The sequence below is a fragment of the Pteropus medius genome, unplaced genomic scaffold (genome assembly GCF_902729225.1).
Source record: "Pteropus medius unplaced genomic scaffold, Ma_sr-lr_union100, whole genome shotgun sequence".
Taxonomy (NCBI): Eukaryota; Metazoa; Chordata; class Mammalia; order Chiroptera; family Pteropodidae; genus Pteropus; species Pteropus medius.
In genome coordinates, this window is record NW_024340849.1 from 39,422,655 (window position 1) to 39,442,565 (window position 19,911).

General features: G+C 32.3%; 1 protein-coding gene across 4 annotated transcripts in view; it reads right to left on the bottom strand.

Annotated features, from left to right (window-relative positions):
* Positions 1-19,911, bottom strand: part of MIB1 (MIB E3 ubiquitin protein ligase 1) — a 114,581-nt gene that overhangs the window by 26,290 nt on the left and 68,380 nt on the right. For all 4 annotated transcript variants that reach the window (XM_039844801.1, XM_039844810.1, XM_039844785.1 and 1 more), the window contains one exon: positions 17,960-18,111. In XM_039844801.1, coding sequence (XP_039700735.1) covers positions 17,960-18,111 — 152 coding nt within the window. The remainder of the gene's footprint in view (positions 1-17,959; positions 18,112-19,911) is intronic.

Below are 19,911 nucleotides of genomic sequence, written 5' to 3' on the forward strand. Positions count from 1 at the left end.
ACAAAAGCTTTTAAAATTGTTCCAATAGAGTATAAAAGGGAAAAAAATAATAGATACATACTGAAATAGCTTTTCCTAAGGTGATATACATGACATAAAAATTTCAAAGAGAAATGTTATGTAAATAAATAGCCTGAAGATACAGAATAAGAATGTGTGTAAATGAAACTCTAAGTCTCTAAAATAATGAGAGTAAGGTCTAACAAGGCCCAGAACATGTTTCCTTAACGGCAGAAACCTATGAATCCCACATAGGAAGTCCAAGAAGTCTGAGAATAGGCTTCGGATAATCCAAGAATCTCTAAAATTGTACCCAAATTTGGAAGTTTATAGCTTTTATCAGAATTTTAAACAGGTTTATATGACCCAAAGTATATTGAGAATCACAGCTTAAAGACATCCTTCGGTGGTGGTTATTGAAGTTACAGTCACTGTTTAGGGGTGACAGACTTTTTTGGAAATCTATAAAAGCTACGGACTCTCCCTCAAAGAGGTGCAGGTAAAAATCTTAACCTACAATTTTGAGAGTCTACACACCCCTAAATCACATTCATGGACTTCATACAAGGCTAAGGTTTCCTGCTTTAGTTCATTTTCAGTAATTATAAAGATTTTAATCCTCCTGGTTCAGTGGATTAAAACCAAATACCAGATATTATGTAAACTTTGACTCACATTCTTAATGGGGAAAAGTACTGGCACAACATTATCATGATGTGAATGCCATACATTATCTACTACTCTACACATTTGACCATGTGATAAACTGACGTATGGCAAGAATTTATAGGAGTTTTACGATTCTTGGAGAGTTTTGAAGATGCAGGTATTAAATCATATGAAAAAAGTTTTATTAAAAATAAAATGTAATCATTAAAAATAATGTGGTTTCTGGAGGGTAGGAAGGGAGGTGGGAGGAGGGAGGTAGGTGGGGTAAAAGGGGTCAAATATGTGGTGACATTAAAGAATTTAAAATAAATTAAATAATGTAAATACATGTTATCAATTTAAAGAAAAATTGTGATATAACTATGTTGAGAGAAATGGTGCTAACAGAAGATGTTCAGTTTTAAACCTTCATCTTCCATGCCATGAAATCAGTTGATAATGTCTACAATTGATAAACTAAGAAACTGCAAGGTAAATTTTAAGTTATTTGGTGGGGGGTCAGGGGAAGAGAGATGAAGAGAGATAAAGCAGAAGACAGTTCTATTTCGTTATAAGCTTTGTAGTAGTATTTGACTTACATATATTAGTTTGCTCAAAAAAATTTTAAGTTAAAATACTAAGATAATATTTAAGCTTACTATAATAAAATCCTTTTCATTTGCAACTTTACTCCTCATATCCAAGATACATAAATGTTACAATAAGTTTTAAATTATAAAGTGACTCATGCTAATTTCATCAAGTCTTTTTTAAGTCACCTTACTGAACAGAGATATTCCTGAGAAGTTGGTTCTTATGGAACCATGTTTCCCACCATCTCCCATTCCAGTTTCAGAAGTACAGCTGCATATTACACTGCTAAAGGATCAAAGGAAGGAAGAAGAAAGAAGAGTGATTCTCCCTCTGAGCATAAGCTGTCTGCTGAGATGGAGCTATCACTTACTTGCTCTTCTGGTCTTGTATTTCATAAGTGAACAAGTTAGGGAAAGCTGAGGTCCCTCAGACAGAGCCAAAGGCTCAGAAAGTTCCTAAGGCATTTAAACATATATATATATATATATTTGTATTCTTAAAAGCCTATTGCCTCTGCTCTCTCATTACTTCATGTCTTTTTACCTTTTCCTCTTGTACAAAATATATAACCTAACTGTCAGAACAAAGAAAAGGCAGTAATTTCAGGATGCTGTTGGAAGTGACAAAAGCAATCCTAGTCCCTTCTAGCTCATATTCTACAAAGTAAATTAAATCCTAATATTAAAATGCAAAATTCACATTTTTAGGGAGCAAGTTTTCATTTTAGAATAAATATATTCAGTTAAAAAATGTTGTAAATTACACTATAGAATAATCATATGAAAATATCTTTGTTCCTCTCATAATCCTGAGATTAATAAAAAAGTTTAAAAACTGAAATTTGGCATTAGTTAATACAATGCCTCATTTAAATCTGATTAAACAAATTATAATACTAGCAAGGTATTTTAAAAAGAAATGGTAATTTCTGATTTCCCATAGAAACAGTGTCATACTGGTAAATGAGGTAATACATCAGACAGTAATTAATTAAGTAAATAAAACATACAGATAACATAGAGAAAAAGAGATCTGTAGAAGGCAAGATCCAGAAGGCCAATTGGGATAAAAATTACAATTTTTAAAAGAAAATAGAGAATCACCGGGATAGAATAACAATAAAAAAAAGATGAAAATTATGTCTTTTTCTAGAAAATAATGATTGATTAAAAAAAAAGTGAAAAAATAGTTTTTATGAAGCTTTGAGGATATGAAAAAGAATTTGTCAGTGTATCGCCAGCATTATCCACAGAGAAAGTCCCGACAAGCAACTGAGAATTCTAAGCTGCCCTCTCATACAATCAGTAGAATGCTTTCAGTATATCAGCAAATCAGTAGAATCAGTTTTCAGTACATTATTATATGGAACTTATCACAGGTTGATGACACTGTCTATTAAGTTCATCCAACCGTCTTGCTCACCAATCAATTTCTAATTTTAATTTAGCTTTTCATAGCTGGTGTGAGTACTATACTCTACTTTGCAATAACATTTCTTTCTGTAAATAACAATTGACATTCCGACTTATATACCAATGTCTTATAAGTTAATTAATAATCATCATCTTAAGTCTAATTACTTCTGGACCTATAAAGCTGAAGTCCATACCTTGGCACTGTGAAGCCCCAACTACACATTCTTACTCATAACATCTCTATCTCATATCTCTAACTACAACAAATGGTCATGATTCATACCTAATACCAAAACTTGCATATAAATCTCTATAAGATAGTATAAGGTTGCTGTAAGAATTAAACAAGATGATGTTTAGTTCAGACTCTAAAACTCTTCAACATAATAGTGTTATGACAACTCTAAGATTATAGACCTATACCTACATCGTACAAATGCTCCTTTTATCCTTTCTTCTTCACAATGTTTCTCCTATATTCTTGATTTGGTTACTCGCATTGCCATTAATTATCCACCCAAAGTCAGAAACCTAGGAATTATTCAAGAACTTTTCCTCCCTTCTTACTCCCACCTTCAATTTATCCTACTGATTTTCTCTTTTAAAGTTAAAATTATTCTTTCCCATGAACCTCCATATTCTTTAGACAGACTTTCACTACTTTTCCTCTAAACATTTATAAAAGCCCCCTTCCAAAATCTATTCTCTATACCACCTCCACAGGAATCTGCCCATTTCTCAATTTTCACAAATTCAAAATTACCAGCATTCAAAAAAAGACTTTCTTTTAAATAACTAAATTTTTAAAAGATAAGACCAGTCGACACAAAAATTCTAAAATATGCTTTCTTACCTTAATATACTTTTAAAAGAATGAGACTAACCTTCGAATTTTCTTGATAACTCATTTATAGCAAAATCAACACCTGATTAACTGGTATAAATTGTGCAGAAACACTGCAGATAATCCCAAATCAAAATTACTGCAAAAGTCAACTGTCAACTAGCCAAGAGTAGGCACGTTAATTTTTGTAGTTGTTGCTTTTAAATGAACTTTTTATTTTAGAATCACTTTAGTGACAGGAAATTATGAAGACAGTATTAAAAAGAGTTACCCCTACTGTCACATTTTATGTTAGTATGATACATTGCTATATTAATGAACCAACATTAACTATGATTAACTAAAGTCCATACTTCATTCCGATTTCCTCTCCTTTTTTATTTACTGTTCTTTTTCTGCTCCAGAATACCTCATTACATTTAGTTATCCTGTCTCCTTAGACTCCCTTTGACTGTGACGGTTTCTTATACTTTCCTTGTTTTTGATGACTTTGACAGTGTTGAGGAGTACTAATCAGGTATTTTGTAGAATGTCCCTTGGATGGAATATTTGATGTTTTTCTCACGATTACACTAAGGTTTTAAGTTTTGGAGAGAAAGGTCACAAAAGTAAAGTGTCATTTCATCACATCACATCAAGGGCGACCACTATCAACTTGACTTACGGCTGTTAATGTTCACCTTGACCAGCTGGCTGAGGTAGTGTCTGCCAGGTTTCTTCACTGTAAAATTACTTCTTTTCCCCCTTTCTATGCTACAGAGTACTATAATATACATATACTCTTTGGAAGGAAGTCACTATGCGTAGCCTACACTTAAGGAATAGAAAGTTGTGCTCCATTTCATTGAGGGTGGAGTAGTTACATAAATTATTTGTAATTCTTCTACACTGGTGATTTGGGATATATTAATTTTAACAGAAACCTATAATTTTCTCACTTTAATTAGAAACCATTAATATTCATTCCCCCTACCCACCCCCACAAAAATCAAACAAACAAAAACAAACAATATACGGCTTCAACAAAAGAGCCAATCTTTGGGCCCAGCCTGCAAGGTGAGCTAAAGGAAGGCTAAATAGAACAGTCCCTGGTCCCCAACACTCTCACATCAAGAGCAGCTCTGAGCAGCTTGTCTCCTTCCATTCTATGATGTAGACAATCGTAAGAACCTCACAATATAACAGTGAAGATCTAGTTGCATGGCTGTTCCTCAAAGCACTTTAATTAAGAGGAGACTGGTGTTAATGCTATAAGCATGAAGGCCCACAGAGTTGCTGGGATAAGAGTGGTACTGGTTCAAACAATTTTATTAAGCCAATACGCTCTCACCTATGGAGCACGATATATAAGATACTGAGATAGTTTCCCTAATGCTCAAACACTCTTCTTTATTTTTCAATCTGGTTGTTTTCCAAGAGGTTAAGGACATGGATGGTTTAAAGATAAGATCTTACTACCAGTTAAGCAGGCATTTGTGAATAGTGCCAAAGAAGCATTAAGTTCCAGAACAACTAATAGTGGAGCCTAGCATAATCCCTGGCACATGGTAATACTCAAATGCTCGCTGAATGGTGAACAAATAAATTCTGAGAAGTAGAGGAGACAAGCAGCTGTCTGCTCTGGTATGTAATGGTCAAAGAGCACTGGGTCCATTTTCAGGGCCTGCCATCCTCTGCAATCTGTCTTCAAACAGGCAACATTTTCCCAAACAAACCACAGTAGCTAAACTGTAGAGACATTACACATTAGTATTACTTAATGTAAAAAGACAATAGAATAGTACTTACTATAGCATTTATTAGGTATTCAATAAATGTTTGCTAAGTTAATGAACAATCTCTCAGATCACAGTTAAAGCATGTTAGTCCAGAATCCTTTAAGGAGCTTATCAAGAAAGTTGATCAATTCTAAGCAGTTCTTTCGGGCATGCTAAAAGTATAGTTGCATGTAACAGTCTGAACACATTTTTTGTTTAATACACACTCCTATCTGAATAGATGCAGACAATAAGTCTAAGCGGGTACATACCAAAGTCCATGGTAATCACTTTAATAAATGAATGTGGATGGTTTCTATTCTCTTTCATTTATCTGTAGAATGAACCTACAGTGAATAGGCATTACTTAAATGTTTATTAATTCTGTTTCTGGTATGCTTTTATTTTTTTTTCCCCACAAACCCTTTTTTGATATAAACTATTATTTTAGCTTAAATTCATTAACTAGGAATATGGTAATGTGGAATTTAGTTCAAAATGAAAGAGATATGCAATGACAATACAGGCTGCAGAAGAGTTGTATAGGTGAGTACTTGATCATCCTTAAAGACAACTAAAATTATCTCTTAAATGACCAGTCAGTCCTTGTTTCTTATTCTGTTGTAAGCAGGGAACCCCATTTTACTTATCTTCATTCCCTTTGTATACCCAGTATAAGGAGCTCAAAGTTTTGTTGCATGGAACAAATAAACAAACAACCAAATGAATAATCATCTTTCTGAATATACTAAGGCAAGGATATTAGCAACATATCATATTTTTGGTGTAGTCTCCAGCCCAAAAGAGTGGTAATTTCCTGATTTCATTATTACAAACCAGAGCAGTCGTATGACAGAATAGTGATAAAGAGCTCAGAGTCTGAAGCCAAACTATCTAAGTTCAATTCCGGCACTAGCAAACTAAATGGCCAGTGACTTGAGCAGGTTACCTAACTTTTATGCCTCAATTTCTCACAAATCTTATCTCAAAGGGTTGTTATGAAAATTTTTAAAAACTTAGAAGAGTGCCTGGCACTTAATATAGTATATAAGTGTTTGCTTAGGAAATAAGAGAGGGAAAAAAAAACTTTCATTGCTACAAAATGGTTAACAAATACGGGGTAATTTATAAAACTGAAAATTAACCTATCTTATACTCTGAGTTCTTCTCTCAATATGTGTAAAATTATTTCACTATCTTCTCATAATATATGTAAAATTATTTCACTATCTAGGAAAGCTGGCTTTTTAAAATTGCTGAATAGCTACAGAAGCATTCTTTATATTACTGTTGTAAAACGACCATCCAAAATAATTAAACTGCTATGGTATTAAATGCTAAAGACAAAAACAATGTCAAGGGAAAACTTCCCCAGTAAGAGAATGAACTTAGAAAACTGACAATGGCTTTGCTGGATTCTTAACTGAATCAATATTTAAGAGAAAATATTTGAATTAAGAACAAAATATAGTTGGTTTCTCTTGGACATTTTTAGGTCTTTAAGATCTTAAATGTTATCTCCATGGGTCTGTTGGATTTGATGCTATAGTATTTCTTCTCCTTGGTTAAAAAAATAAATTTCAATGTTAAAATTTATTGTGAATGTGCTATTACAATTTAGAGCAAAAGTGTTTTTCATCTGAGGCATACACTATGTGCCAAGTTATAGACAAGTTAATGACTATTTTAGTCTGTAATAAAGTGTGAAATGATCATGCCAAAGGCCAATTCAAAAACCACTTCATGTTTGAAAATAAAACAAGATTTAATAATAAAATGCCTTTTAATAGTTACACATGTATATATAGTTTCAATATAAAAGTACACAATTGCTCGAAAGCATTCCAGACTGTTTTTCACATAAGCACTACAAAAAAATTAACTAAAACTGACACTGAATAAAAGTTTTAAGTAGCCTTTCCAAAATTTCATTTACACACAACTCTCCTCTTCCTTAATGATCTCATGCCACCTTCAATATACAGGTTCTACTTACCATTTCTACATATTTTCCATTCAAATATTATCCATTAAATTTAAAAATCATGTATAGCAACAACTAGCTCTAAAGATAACACTACAAAATCCCTTCAGGCCTTTAGCTATATAAAATATCGTTACCCATAATATTTTTAATCAACAAAAAATCAGGTTATGAAATATAATTTGGCAGCAGAGATATTCTACTTATTCCTATCTGTCTAAAGACTGTCTTGCTACTAGCCTGGGTAATATTCTTCCTCTTTCCTTTTTTTTCTGCAGTGCTTCTAAGTATAGTGACAGCCGCATCAGGCTTTCCTAGTCTCAGCGCAAGCTCAGTGAAAATCTGGGAAATGTAAGTGGAAACATGAGAGACCGCTTTATTTGGCAGTGCTTTAAAAAAGGGGGGGAGGGGGGTAGGACAAATGGCAAAGCAGTGTTTGGACCGCAGGATGAACAATCAATAGGCAGAAAGCAAGATAGCAGCTTTCTCAGCTTTTAGATCGACAATCGACAGCTGAGAGACTATTTTTTGCTATGGTTGACTAAATATGGTCAGGGAAGAGAGAGGCACAAGAGAGCCTGTTTGCCTGGGAGTGCATGTTTCAAATGCTTAGCTGCCTATAAAGCTGTAACAGTTTAGCCTGTGGCCACTGAGGGAAGGATTTAAGTTAACCTCTGTAGTGACCATGTGGAAGTCCTGACCTTGCTTGCAGACTTGACCTCTGGATATGACAAGGTAGCTTCAATACAGATCAACCATTTAATCCTGGAAACTAAAAACCAAAAATATCTCACAGCAAGAAAGATGCAGAATATTTCCTGAGAAGTCAGAAGACCCCAATGTATTCTGGTGGGCAAAGGAAAACAGTGTGAATGTTTACAGTTACTTGGGGGAGAGTGAGATATGTTTTGGTTTTTTGGCTTTTTGTCTCTTTTAGATTATAAAATTAACTTGCTCTGCAACTTTTTCCCCTCTTCTGAAGCATTTCATCTGAGAAATAAGCGAGGTTCATTTTCTGGGACATTGTAGCAATCTTCCTTGGTTGCTTAACTTTCTGTACAGCTGATTCAAGGTACTCATATCTGTGCAATACTGGTAATACGACATTCCATATCAAATGGCCAATTTTACTGTCGTTTTTTTTTTTTAAAGGGTAAAGGAATGAAGGAAAAGATGGCTGATTTATTTTTGTTTTGTTCATTTATTTTTCAAATTTATCTTAAAAGGTGAGGTTCTGTGTTCACTGATACTTCCCCCTTACTTCATCAGCTTATGAAAAGAAATGCTGAATCAGCGGATAGAGTGAAGGAACAATCAAGATGAGATGGCTGCTGCTGATGTGACTCTCTAGGTCATTATCTCTCTTCCTACTGCAAATGCTGCATGACTCTAAGCTTACAGGTAACAGAATACCACGAGGCCTGTACTTTTAAGGATGCTTATGACTTTCTGCATGCTTACCTACTACTGACTTGATGTTTTTATTGTTAAATTAATTTCTATCTGGGCATAGCCTAATTTCACAGTTCAAGTAGAGAGCTTATATAGTGTAAAAAGGAATGTTGTTCAAGTATCATGGCAGATGACTCTTGATCTCAAAAATGTACAAAACCATTACTGTCATTTACATTATTAAAGATTTAGTCTTTATTGTTTCAGATTAAATGACGATTTTGCATCCCTAGTAAATCACACTCTGATCCCAAAGTATGCTATCTTTTAAAATCTATTAACTATTTCAAGGTTTAGTCAACCAAGAATCTTGGCAGGACACAAAATACTTTTTAATACTATTAGTTGGCCACAAAAATAAATTAGAATATGCATGGTGAAATTCTAATGCTGCACTGCTGAAACTGCTGTAGTACTGGGCCATCTCCTGCTACATCCTGATTTGCTCTCTACGAGCTGCACTAGCTTTTTATCTAGAGGCTGCAGATATTCTACTTTCCCCGTCTTTTTTTTTCTCCTTTCCCAAATCTAAAAATTTCTTACAGTTTCTTTGAAATTAACCATTTACTACCATAAAAATTAAAGGAAATTGACCAACTATAATTTCTTTTCATGCTAAATGATCAAGCTAAAACCCAATACAAAAGCTAAATACTTTTCAGTTCTTTTAAGTAAGGCTTTGGAAAAGTTAACTGTTCTGGTAGTTATACTTTATATTAAAAAACTTAAAGAATCAAAAGAACTAAACTCACCAAAATTAAATATTTATACATCTAGTGGAATTCATATTTAACCCAAAGAAAAGCACCAAAATGTAAAATTCAGGTAAGTAACTAATGAAGACAAAGGAATGATAAAGATTTCAAGTGATCATGAGTTCTTATCTGTGACCTTAAAAAAAATTCATAATCTTTAAAAATTCAGTTTACTCCCACTTTAAAAAGATCTGATTTTTCTCCTTACCGTTTCAACTTCAGAGTTAATATCAGAAGTACTAAATGGTTAAGTTTTCATAAGCTATCTCGCTGGTTAAAAGAATCTGTACCAAATTAACTACTATCTACTTGTAGGATCTAGAAGCAAACTACAAAATAAGAAGAAATTCACATTGAAGACTATGAAGAAACATTAGGTTGATCTCACCAATTTCTGAAATAGTCTGTAAAATTCCACTAATTCTATGAATCTGTTGAAAAAAAAAAAGAATCAAACCAGGGCAAAGTGCAACAGATAACTGGCCAGTGTTTAGAAGTATATGTCCACCAACAATGGTACTAATGCAATGCTTCAGGTAAATTTTTTATGAAGTTTAGTTTTTGATAGTCTCTGCAAATGATCTACTATTGCTCTACATTAGTAAGCTAAACCTTTTACTAACAAATGAAAATTAAAGCATTTCATGTTTTTACAGTTAACGACTTAGTAATACCTACTCAGAGTACATACTTCTTTATGTACCCATATGAACATACAATGCTATGGAATGTAAAGAAGTATGTATTTTTGGTAGGCAATAAACCGCCAAGAGGGAACTAAACTGCAGCTAAAGAAGCCCTTGCTTCTTTATGTGTGAATGACCTTCATGTGGTACATTAACCTAGAATCAAAGAGATGACCTTTGGAAATAGCATCACAAAAATGTACCTACTACTTAAAGATGGAAACTAAATGTCACTAAAATTTATTATTTTGTGAAGGAAAAAAGCTCTACTGAAGTAGATTAAAAATTATCATGAAACTCCTTTTAAATCTTTTATATTTAAAACATGCCACATTCTACATTTTTAAATTAAGTACTCACATGATTAAAATGTAAATACCAAAAAAAACAGTATTACTCGAAAAATTGAGAGGTATGAGTGACCTATTTTCTGTCTCCACGATTTGATCTTAATTTATCACATTAGTAGGATTGACTGATTTGTTAAGAAAAACAAGATACAACAAAAGCTGCTTGTATTTGAATTTTAAGTTATTCATATTATTTTGATAAATTTATAATTTAATATTATTAGAGGAATTTCTGAAGCAAGTTTTGTTTTAGGTTTTCTTTTTTGAACGCTATAGACATAATCATATTTTTAAAAGACTACCTCTTAAGTAAAATTCTATTCTAAAGAAGAAAAAAGTGGTTCTTGTCCATATCAAGTTTATCAGGTCCTTCTGCCAAGTTAGAATAAATTAAAACATAAGATTTATTATGAGGAAAATGACAAAATTCTGAGCCACAACTGTAAATCAACAGGGTACGTTGGTAACAGACTGTCAAATTTTTTAAAAAATTAATGATCTACATTATCCATGAATTTGTTTTATTCAAAAGAGGCACACGAAATGAAAACTCTATATTCAAGAAAACACTATATTCAAGAACAACCATGTTTTAATGGTACTATACAATTAAAACTGTTTTTATAAATATGATGGACCCACTATTTGCAGTATATTAGACATGTCAATGTACTTTTTGCATTTTATAAAAATTTTATTTTGTATATTAAAATTATAAATAATTAAGCTCTTAATAACAATTTATAAGCAGTACCTATTTTAGCTATTGTGATAGACTTAAAAAAAAAGAAATGCTAATATTCTAATCCTTTCTTACTAGAAGTATTATTTCAACTGGAATATTTAGATGTGTAAGAAGCATAATAATATTTTAAAAATTTTGTGTCACAAGTTGAATAGAAATGGCTATAAGGTTAACTATAGTTAATTTTCTCTGTTTAGTAAGACAACTAAATAGTTAATTGTCAAAGGTGATTTTCATTTCATCAGATTATAAAAAATGAGACAATGACTATTAGATATGGTAGCATATAACTTATTGTATATTTATTGGAAATTATAAAAAGCTCATGATTTTAAAATTCTATATTTTCAAAGAAAAAAAAAACAGTTCAAAGCCTAACACTTAATCATAGTCCCTCTTTCTCATCATCCAGAAACAAAATAGCAATGTTTCATATTCCATTTAAGTTTAACTGTACATGCCCTAAATACCAAAAACTGAAAATATACACCTCAAAAGTATATCCTCTATAAAACCAATAAAAGGGTATCACTATACCTATGTTTTATAATGAATAACTATATTCATTGTTCTATAGGCATAAAAGTTTTTAATAATTAAACACTCAGTGACCAAGAATCTCATGTTTCTAATATTAATAATATATAATACTAAGAAAATAAAATGATAGTATCTGTTATTCATTTAAAAAGTAAAATGATTCTAGTGCTTACAAGTTAAACTTAACATAACTAAGTGTATTTTCAATCACTCTAAAATGTCACATCCATCACTTAGGTCAGCTGTTCATTTTTAACTGAGTACATATTAAACTCTGGGCATCTGCTGACACTGTTGTAACTCAAACATTTCAACTGTCTCTCTGACAGGGATAACAGATGCTGACATTATCAAATGCTGTACTTTTTTTTCCATGGCCTCTCCTTGCCCCGATATGGCCAGTATATGAAACTGAACTGCCATCCAAAAGCACACTTGAGCAACTGGATCTGCTAAACAGCTCCCATATAACTAGTAAAAATAGAAGGCGGTTTTACTGCTATCTTCAGCACTTAAGTCCAGGCAAGTTAACACCTGTTTCACTTCCACTAGAATAAATAATGGAAAAAATTATAGTTACAGTAATTTCACCAGTAGGATGATATTTACTAACCAACAGATGCAGAATATACTTAATATGGGAATTATTTGACTATTGCCTGAATTAGTATTGACCTTCTCCCGGTTTAGTTCAAAACAGTAACTATTTCTTTACTCTTTATATTTCACTGAGAGCATTTACATCTTTATAGCAAACTATCATTTCTCGAACTCTTATTTTAAGCAAGCATGTTCCAGAAGAAATCCCTTCCCAATATTGAAATGTAACACTGAAATCACATTATAACAAAAATTTGCTGTACTGAGTTTTAATGGCAGATTTTAATACTCAAATTCAGGGATTGCAGCTAACCACAAGTCACTCTGTTATTAAGCTAATAATGAGAAGTAACTAGGCAATCTGTACAGAGAATTCGGTCAAGGAAACAGACCCTCCAAAGGGTTAAATTACTAACCTATGATTAGTAACACTGCATATGCAAAAACAAAGAAAAATAAGCTGGCATGCACGGTGGGTTCTTTCAACACAAGTCCAAGCAATACATTGAATACAAATGCGATCTATTTATAAACCAAAGGGCAGAGGTACTTTCTTAGTCTTAAGTATAAGACTTAGGAAAAAAAAAAGGAGTGGCAGTAGAAAGGTGTGTACTCTTCCTTCACCTGTGAGCTTGCTTAACTTGGTTTACTGCCTAGAGATAAACAGAAAACATTACTCTGAAATGCATTAAGGTCTATTTGTTCCTTTAAATGTTGTTGGTTTTGAAACGGGTTATTATCTACATTTAAAAATTAAGTAAAAATGTTAAAAACTAAGATGTACACTGATAATTCCTTAACGTATTAACAATATGTTAAAGGGTAAAGACTTCTGCACTTTTAGTGTATGAAATAGTAGGAAAAGTGCCTTCGAAATAAAAAATTTTACATTCCATGACTGAAGTATTGATATAAGAATCTCTATCATTCTGTAGAAGGCCCATAAAAAACTTTACAAATATAAAAGCATTTTAACTGTTTTGAACCCCTAACTAGCAGCATTGCAATGCTTTGCTAGAGCTGGTAAAATGGAACCAAATCGCCTCTTCAATGGATTTGGTCCCCTTCAACCAGCTGTAGCTATGCATTGATTACTTCAAGACAGCCAATGTTTTCATTTATAACAGCCTAAGTTTTCATTTATAAATATTAGTCACATGCCAACTAATTTCAACTTATTTAAATTATTCAGATTGTGCTTTAAACTGAATAATCTGTTACTGTTAATTCCTCTTGTTTAAAGCTATAATGGTTAATGATGTTTATAACAAGCTTTATGAAAAATGTGTGGATGACTTACAGATTTCAAATAAAATAATTTTACTTATTTATGGTCTCTTGGTATTAAATTTCTTAGCCTCTATAAAAGAAATGGTAATGAAATACAGACTATGCTGCATTTAAAAAAAAAAAAAACCTTCCTTCAAAGAAGAAAATATCTGGGAAGGTCACCTAAAACCCACCTGAAACCATAAAAGGAATGCCACAACTGTGGCATATTTTAATTTAAAGAAAAATGTAACGTTATATAAAATAACACTTTAGAAATGCTGGGTCACTATCTTCCATAAAATTAGCATTTAATTTTATTGCCATATACCTGAATATTGATAGATAAGGTGAAAAATGACATGATGCTGCAGAATATCTTGTGGAGAGACTTAAACAGTAAGTAATTCTTCCAGCCCTGAACCAAAACCTTTTAATCCTCAAAAAGAAAGAAAACGCTAAGCATTGCTACCTTTTACTCATATAGCTGTTTCACCTCTCCATACTTGTTTTCTCAGTTGTAAAATAAAGAACTCTGATAATAATAACATTCTATGACTCTCCTCACTATCTTTTTGTCCTTCACACACACACATACACACACACACAAGCTTCTCTCTCAGTGGAAAGAAAATCAAGAGAAAAATGACAAGTGATCCAACATCCTTCTAACTTTCTGAATGACTACAATAAAACTATAGAAAACATAATGTTCTTTAATAAATAGAGACAAATATTTCATCAATTAATGAAGGGTTACTGGTGGCAAGTAGTAGCTTAAAAACCTAGATGGTCATACAATCCCCAACTCCTGACCATTCCTCTATTTCAGAGTGAAAATCATCCCCTAGAAGAATGTGGTATACGTAAATAAACCTTATCAAGTTATAGGCCTTCTTGTTGATATTAATTACACCTATCAGTCACATTAAATATATTTATGTATTACAAGGCACACTGTGTTTGAGAGCAGATGCATGGACACACAAGAGAAAATGGATATACTCTAAGTATACTGTCATTTAAGTCTTTCGGCTACTTTTTATATATAGCACTCAGCATGGTCAGAGATTATAAGAAAAGAAAAACATTAAACACCAAGACATGCTCCAGATTATAAAATCTTCGTATATTCAACATAGTCTCACTAGATCATATTTCAGAATTTTAAAAAGTTAAATAAAGATATAACATTTTACAGGAGAAAATATGAGTTGCTCACATATTCATTAAGATTTAGTATGTGCCTTTGTGGAAATAGATAAGTAAATAAAAAATGCCTGTGAAGTTAAGCACTACCCTGAAAATATATCATGTCATGTGGTTCATTCATATTTTACTGTTATTTTTCACATTCAATTTATATCATAAAAATTTATAAATAACACTACATAAAGTAACTTTATAATAATATTGTTATCAGTAACTATCAATTGTTTTTTTGCCAGCTCTGCAGAAAATACTGCTAATTTATTTTCGTGTCTGTGAGGAGAGGTCTAAAAACTTAAAGGCAGCTAGAAATGCAACATCCTCATAGAAAGCATCTAAGTGATGTGCTGATTAATGCCACTACTTTAAAAAATTTAATTTTCACTTTTAACAACAGAAATAATTTCTGCTCTTCATTTAAATCTGAAATTTTACCCATATACTTAACCAAATATCAAAATAAACAGCATTTTCTTTAAGATTTTTTAAAATAAAAAAACTACTATAACATACTGTAACTGCATTCTAAAATTCTCCAAACTTTACAAAGCGTGACCAAAGTACTCAGTGTCTCATAGAAAAAAAAACATTCCCTTCCACAATTCTGAAAGAAATAAAATCTTTTTACCCATTCTAAACTCAAGTAATTGCTCTGTTTGAACTCCTAACAGTTTCTCTACAGAATTTATTTTGTAAATGACCATATATACACTTGTGATATCTAACAATGTCCTGACTGTCAAATTAAGAGTAACATTTATTGAGTCCCTACTACAGTCAAGGCATTGTGGGGGACATACAGATGAATATGAGTGTCCACAATTTTAATTAAAAAAAACATAAAAATGCACATACTAAAGTACCACACAAAGCAGATTATTAGTACAAAATAAGAACACAGAACCAGGAAGTATAGCACAAACAGAAAATAATTTTAATGATAAGATCTAGGAGTTCTGGAAGAAAGATGGTTAAGATAAAGAACGGCGATAAGGACATCCTGACAAAAGAAAATGCTTAAATAAGTGGAGAAATAAAGCAGATAGACTATTTTAGGAGAGGAGAGTAGTGTAATGTAGCTAAAGGATGAGGTGGGCAGAGGGCTTTTAGTTAGTGAGAGATAAACTTAGAAGGCTCAGGATACACCAGAAGTGGGTCCGAATGTCAATTCAAGATGTATAGATTTTATTCTATGTACACCTTAGAAGGAAGCAACCAAAGATTTGGGAATAGGGGAAGGGAGCCACTAGATCGATGTTTTCAGAAGGGATAGTTTGGTAATTATGTGAAAATTAAATCAGAGATAAGACTAAAATCAGGGAGAACAAAAAAAAGATACGGTACTAGTCTAGGTAAAATTAGGTCAACAACAATGGAAATACAAGGAAAGGAATGGCTTGGAAAGACCTGTAGAATAAATAAAATTTTAGAACTGGAAGTTCAGAATTAATGAGTAGTCAAAGACAACCCTAAGCAAAGAGGCACTAAGGGCATTGATGTGTTAATACATTCTTGGTTAAATCATTCACTGTCCAGGTGTTTCAGTCTTGCCTCCTATGTAGACCGTAATACAGAAAAGTAATATAAAATGATCAAGAGCTACAATTCTACGGTCAGACAGACCTTGCTTAAGTTCCAACTGCTCCACTAGTCAGCTGTGTGAACTTGAATAAGTAAATTCATCTCGTTATAAGCCTCATATTCTTTATCTATAAAATGAGGATATTAACTCCTGCCTCAAAAGGCAGTTCAAAGAATTAAATAAGATAATGCATGTAAACCACTTAGCAGAGCCAGGCATGTGGTTAAGTGCTATCATCATCATCTTCTATTTGAAAAGCAGGAAACATATAATACTATTTTGTCTCCTTCACAATGCTAAAGTATGAAGTGTTCAAATATTTGTAATTTGAAAAAACTAATCAAAACAATCTAAAATACAGCCATTTATTTCACCCTACATTATACACTCATCGTTATAGGTACCAACAAGCAATACCAATAAAATCTTTTTGTTCTGTGTTCACCCTCTAGTGGTGATCCTAAGAAGCTAAAAAATAGCAAAAAATTAGAAAGAAACATGATACAAAAATGTAATATGGAACCAAAGAATAAGAATTCATGGTGACTACAGCTAATAATACTGTATTGTATATTTGAAAGTTGCTAAGAGAGTGAATCTTAAAAGTTCTCATTACAAGAGAAAAACTATGTGTAACTATGTGGTGATGGATGTTAACTAGACTTATTGTGGTGACCATTTTGCAATGCATACATATACTGAATCACGTTCTACACCTGAAACTAATGTAATGTTATATGTCAATTATAATCTCAATTTTTAAAAAAATTCAGGGTAGATTAAATTATCAAAATAAACTTCAAAGGGAACACATTTCCCTCAGTCAAGATATGCAGGCTTGATTCAACTATGAACAGAAGCCATCTGATGCTGAATTTTCTAAAATGTTTCTGAAGGTTAAGTTGTTCCAAAAAATTCATTCATGAAAAGTTTTAGGTTAAAGCAAGTTAAGCACTTTTCTTTTCTGTAGGACTTTGCAGATACTTTATGATTCTATGACTTCCCAAAAGTCTCAAAATTTAATCAGCAAACACTTTAGTTTTTCAGAAGACCACCTGTAATTGTAACAATGGTGCAGAACATCAATACTAGAAGTTTATATAATTAATTATATCATTAATAAGGAATTAGGTAATATAATAGTTATTTAGCCACAAGTTTAAAAAAATAATTACCAAGCAAATGGATAACTTGAGATTAGAGGACATCCTGAGAATGATCTTGAAGAAACATAAATCTCAACATGGAATGCATTCTAATTAAAACTTTAGAAGATAAGCAGTATTCCTGATATTTTATATCCATATTTAATAATTTAAACAGCCATTTCATAATACCTGTATTAGTTTTACAAACAAAAAGTCATATAAAATTAATCATTTAATGAAGACATAATTTCTACGGACCTTAAAATGATTTAAAATATTAAAATAAACCAAAATTACTTTCTTATCAGTATCAGAAAAAGAAAACCAGCAACAGAAAAACATTTTTAAATTGCATATAAAATAATAAAAGGTGACATCTACCTCGGATTTCCTCTTAGTGCAGCATGATGTAGAGCATTAAATCCGTTATTATTTGTAATGGTAACATCTGCTCCAGCTTCCAGAAGAACTGCGAGGATATCATCACGTTTCTTACTTATTGCGTCGTGAAGAGGAGTATCCCCTTCGGAATCCTTTTTTATTTAAGTTTAGAGAGATTTTCATTAGTTCTTTTTCAATTAATCACCACATGTAATTATTAATACTTATAATGAACTACTAACCAAAGAAATAAAAACAGAAGCCATAACCAACAACCATCAATAAAACATACTGTGTTAATTTTAATAAATGCAAGCAAGAAACAGCATTATAGTAAATAAACTAATACACAATCTAGATGGTGAACACAATAAACATGCTGTAGCTTTCCAAAGAGAAGGAAAACTAAAATCAAAAAAATTAAATATGCTCAAATAAAATTCAGTAAAGTACAAAAATAAATGAGGTAGTAAAGCAGCCAAAAAAATCCGTTAGTTTAAAATGGCCTGCTATACCATATTAATTGTACCCCGAAATTCCATACCAAACCTCCACCAGTCTCAGGGCTCCATAGCAATGAATTAAAAGTCAGTGGTTCTCAACCTTTGCTGCACTTTAAAATCTGCTGAGAATGTCTTAAAAATCCTGATACCTAGGCTGTTCTTCAGACCAACTAATCCAGAATCTCTGGGGGTGAGAATTAGGCAAGAGTAGTTTTTCAGAGCTTCCCAGCTGAATATATTGTGTAGTCATGGTTGAGAAGCATTACTTTAAATGTTTTCAAAGGGCAAGAAAAAGACTAGTTAACTCAAAGTGAAAACAAATGTAAATTAAAATTTGGCATTCTCAATCTACCTTTTTGCAAGCTGATTACTTTCTTCATTAATCAACTGATTTAACAATAAGTTGGTACTCATTATCAGTCATCTGCATAAATGGGCAATTTAGACATCATTCATTTCATAGTTTCATAAGCACTATTCTCAGTAAAGCCATATATAGACTAACCTATGGCATTTACTATGGTTGCCAAATCCAGCCTGCCCATTGTTTTTGTAAATGGTTTTATTTACACAACCATACACTTTTATTCACGTATTATTCTATGGCTACTTTCATGCTACGAAGGCAACATTAGATAGTTGTGATAGAAATCCTACAAAAGCCTAAAATATTATCTAGCCTTTTACAGAAAAAGTTTGCCAATTCCAAGCATATATTCATCCACCCACAAAAGAAACTCCTAACACAAATTCAATCCAACAATTCATCTTCTATCTTATCTGGTGACACTAAAATTCATGATCTCCAACTTGAGATGGGCTTTTAATCTGGTTAGAATAAACTTCTACAGGCCCTGATCTGTCGTGCCTTTTGGTCCCCCATAGTAGCTACTCCAAACCTTTATTTATCACTCTTCTCAATTACACTTTCTGTATTTAAACACTGCCCACTCACTCTCAACAAATGATTTTGCCTCCCATTTCAGACAAAAAAAAGTCAGCAAGTATAAATTCCTTCCTCTTCAATAGATTAATTCCTCTCAATGCCTCCCTTGTCCCCTAATTCTGCCATCCATTTAGAAGCTGTTAGTTCCAAACTCTGTCAGTCTTAAATGGCTGTACCTCAGAAATAACAGCCTGTAATAACCATCTAGCTAGACAAAATCTAGAATTCTTTCAGTTCCTCTCAAACTCTCAGTGCTATTATTCCTATTCTTCATTGCTTCTCTGAGACCAATCCAATTTAATTCATCTGGTTGCTAAAACTTTGGACAGGAATAATCATTTCTTAGGTGACTCTTGCTTCAAAAATTAGGTCCTACTGCAAATGAACCCTAACACTAGATATTTTCCAAAACAGAAAATCTTCTAAGCCTAGACTAAAGACTAGACCAAGACTTTTTAAATAAATTAATCTACAACTAAAATAATTTAGAAAGCTATAAAGTA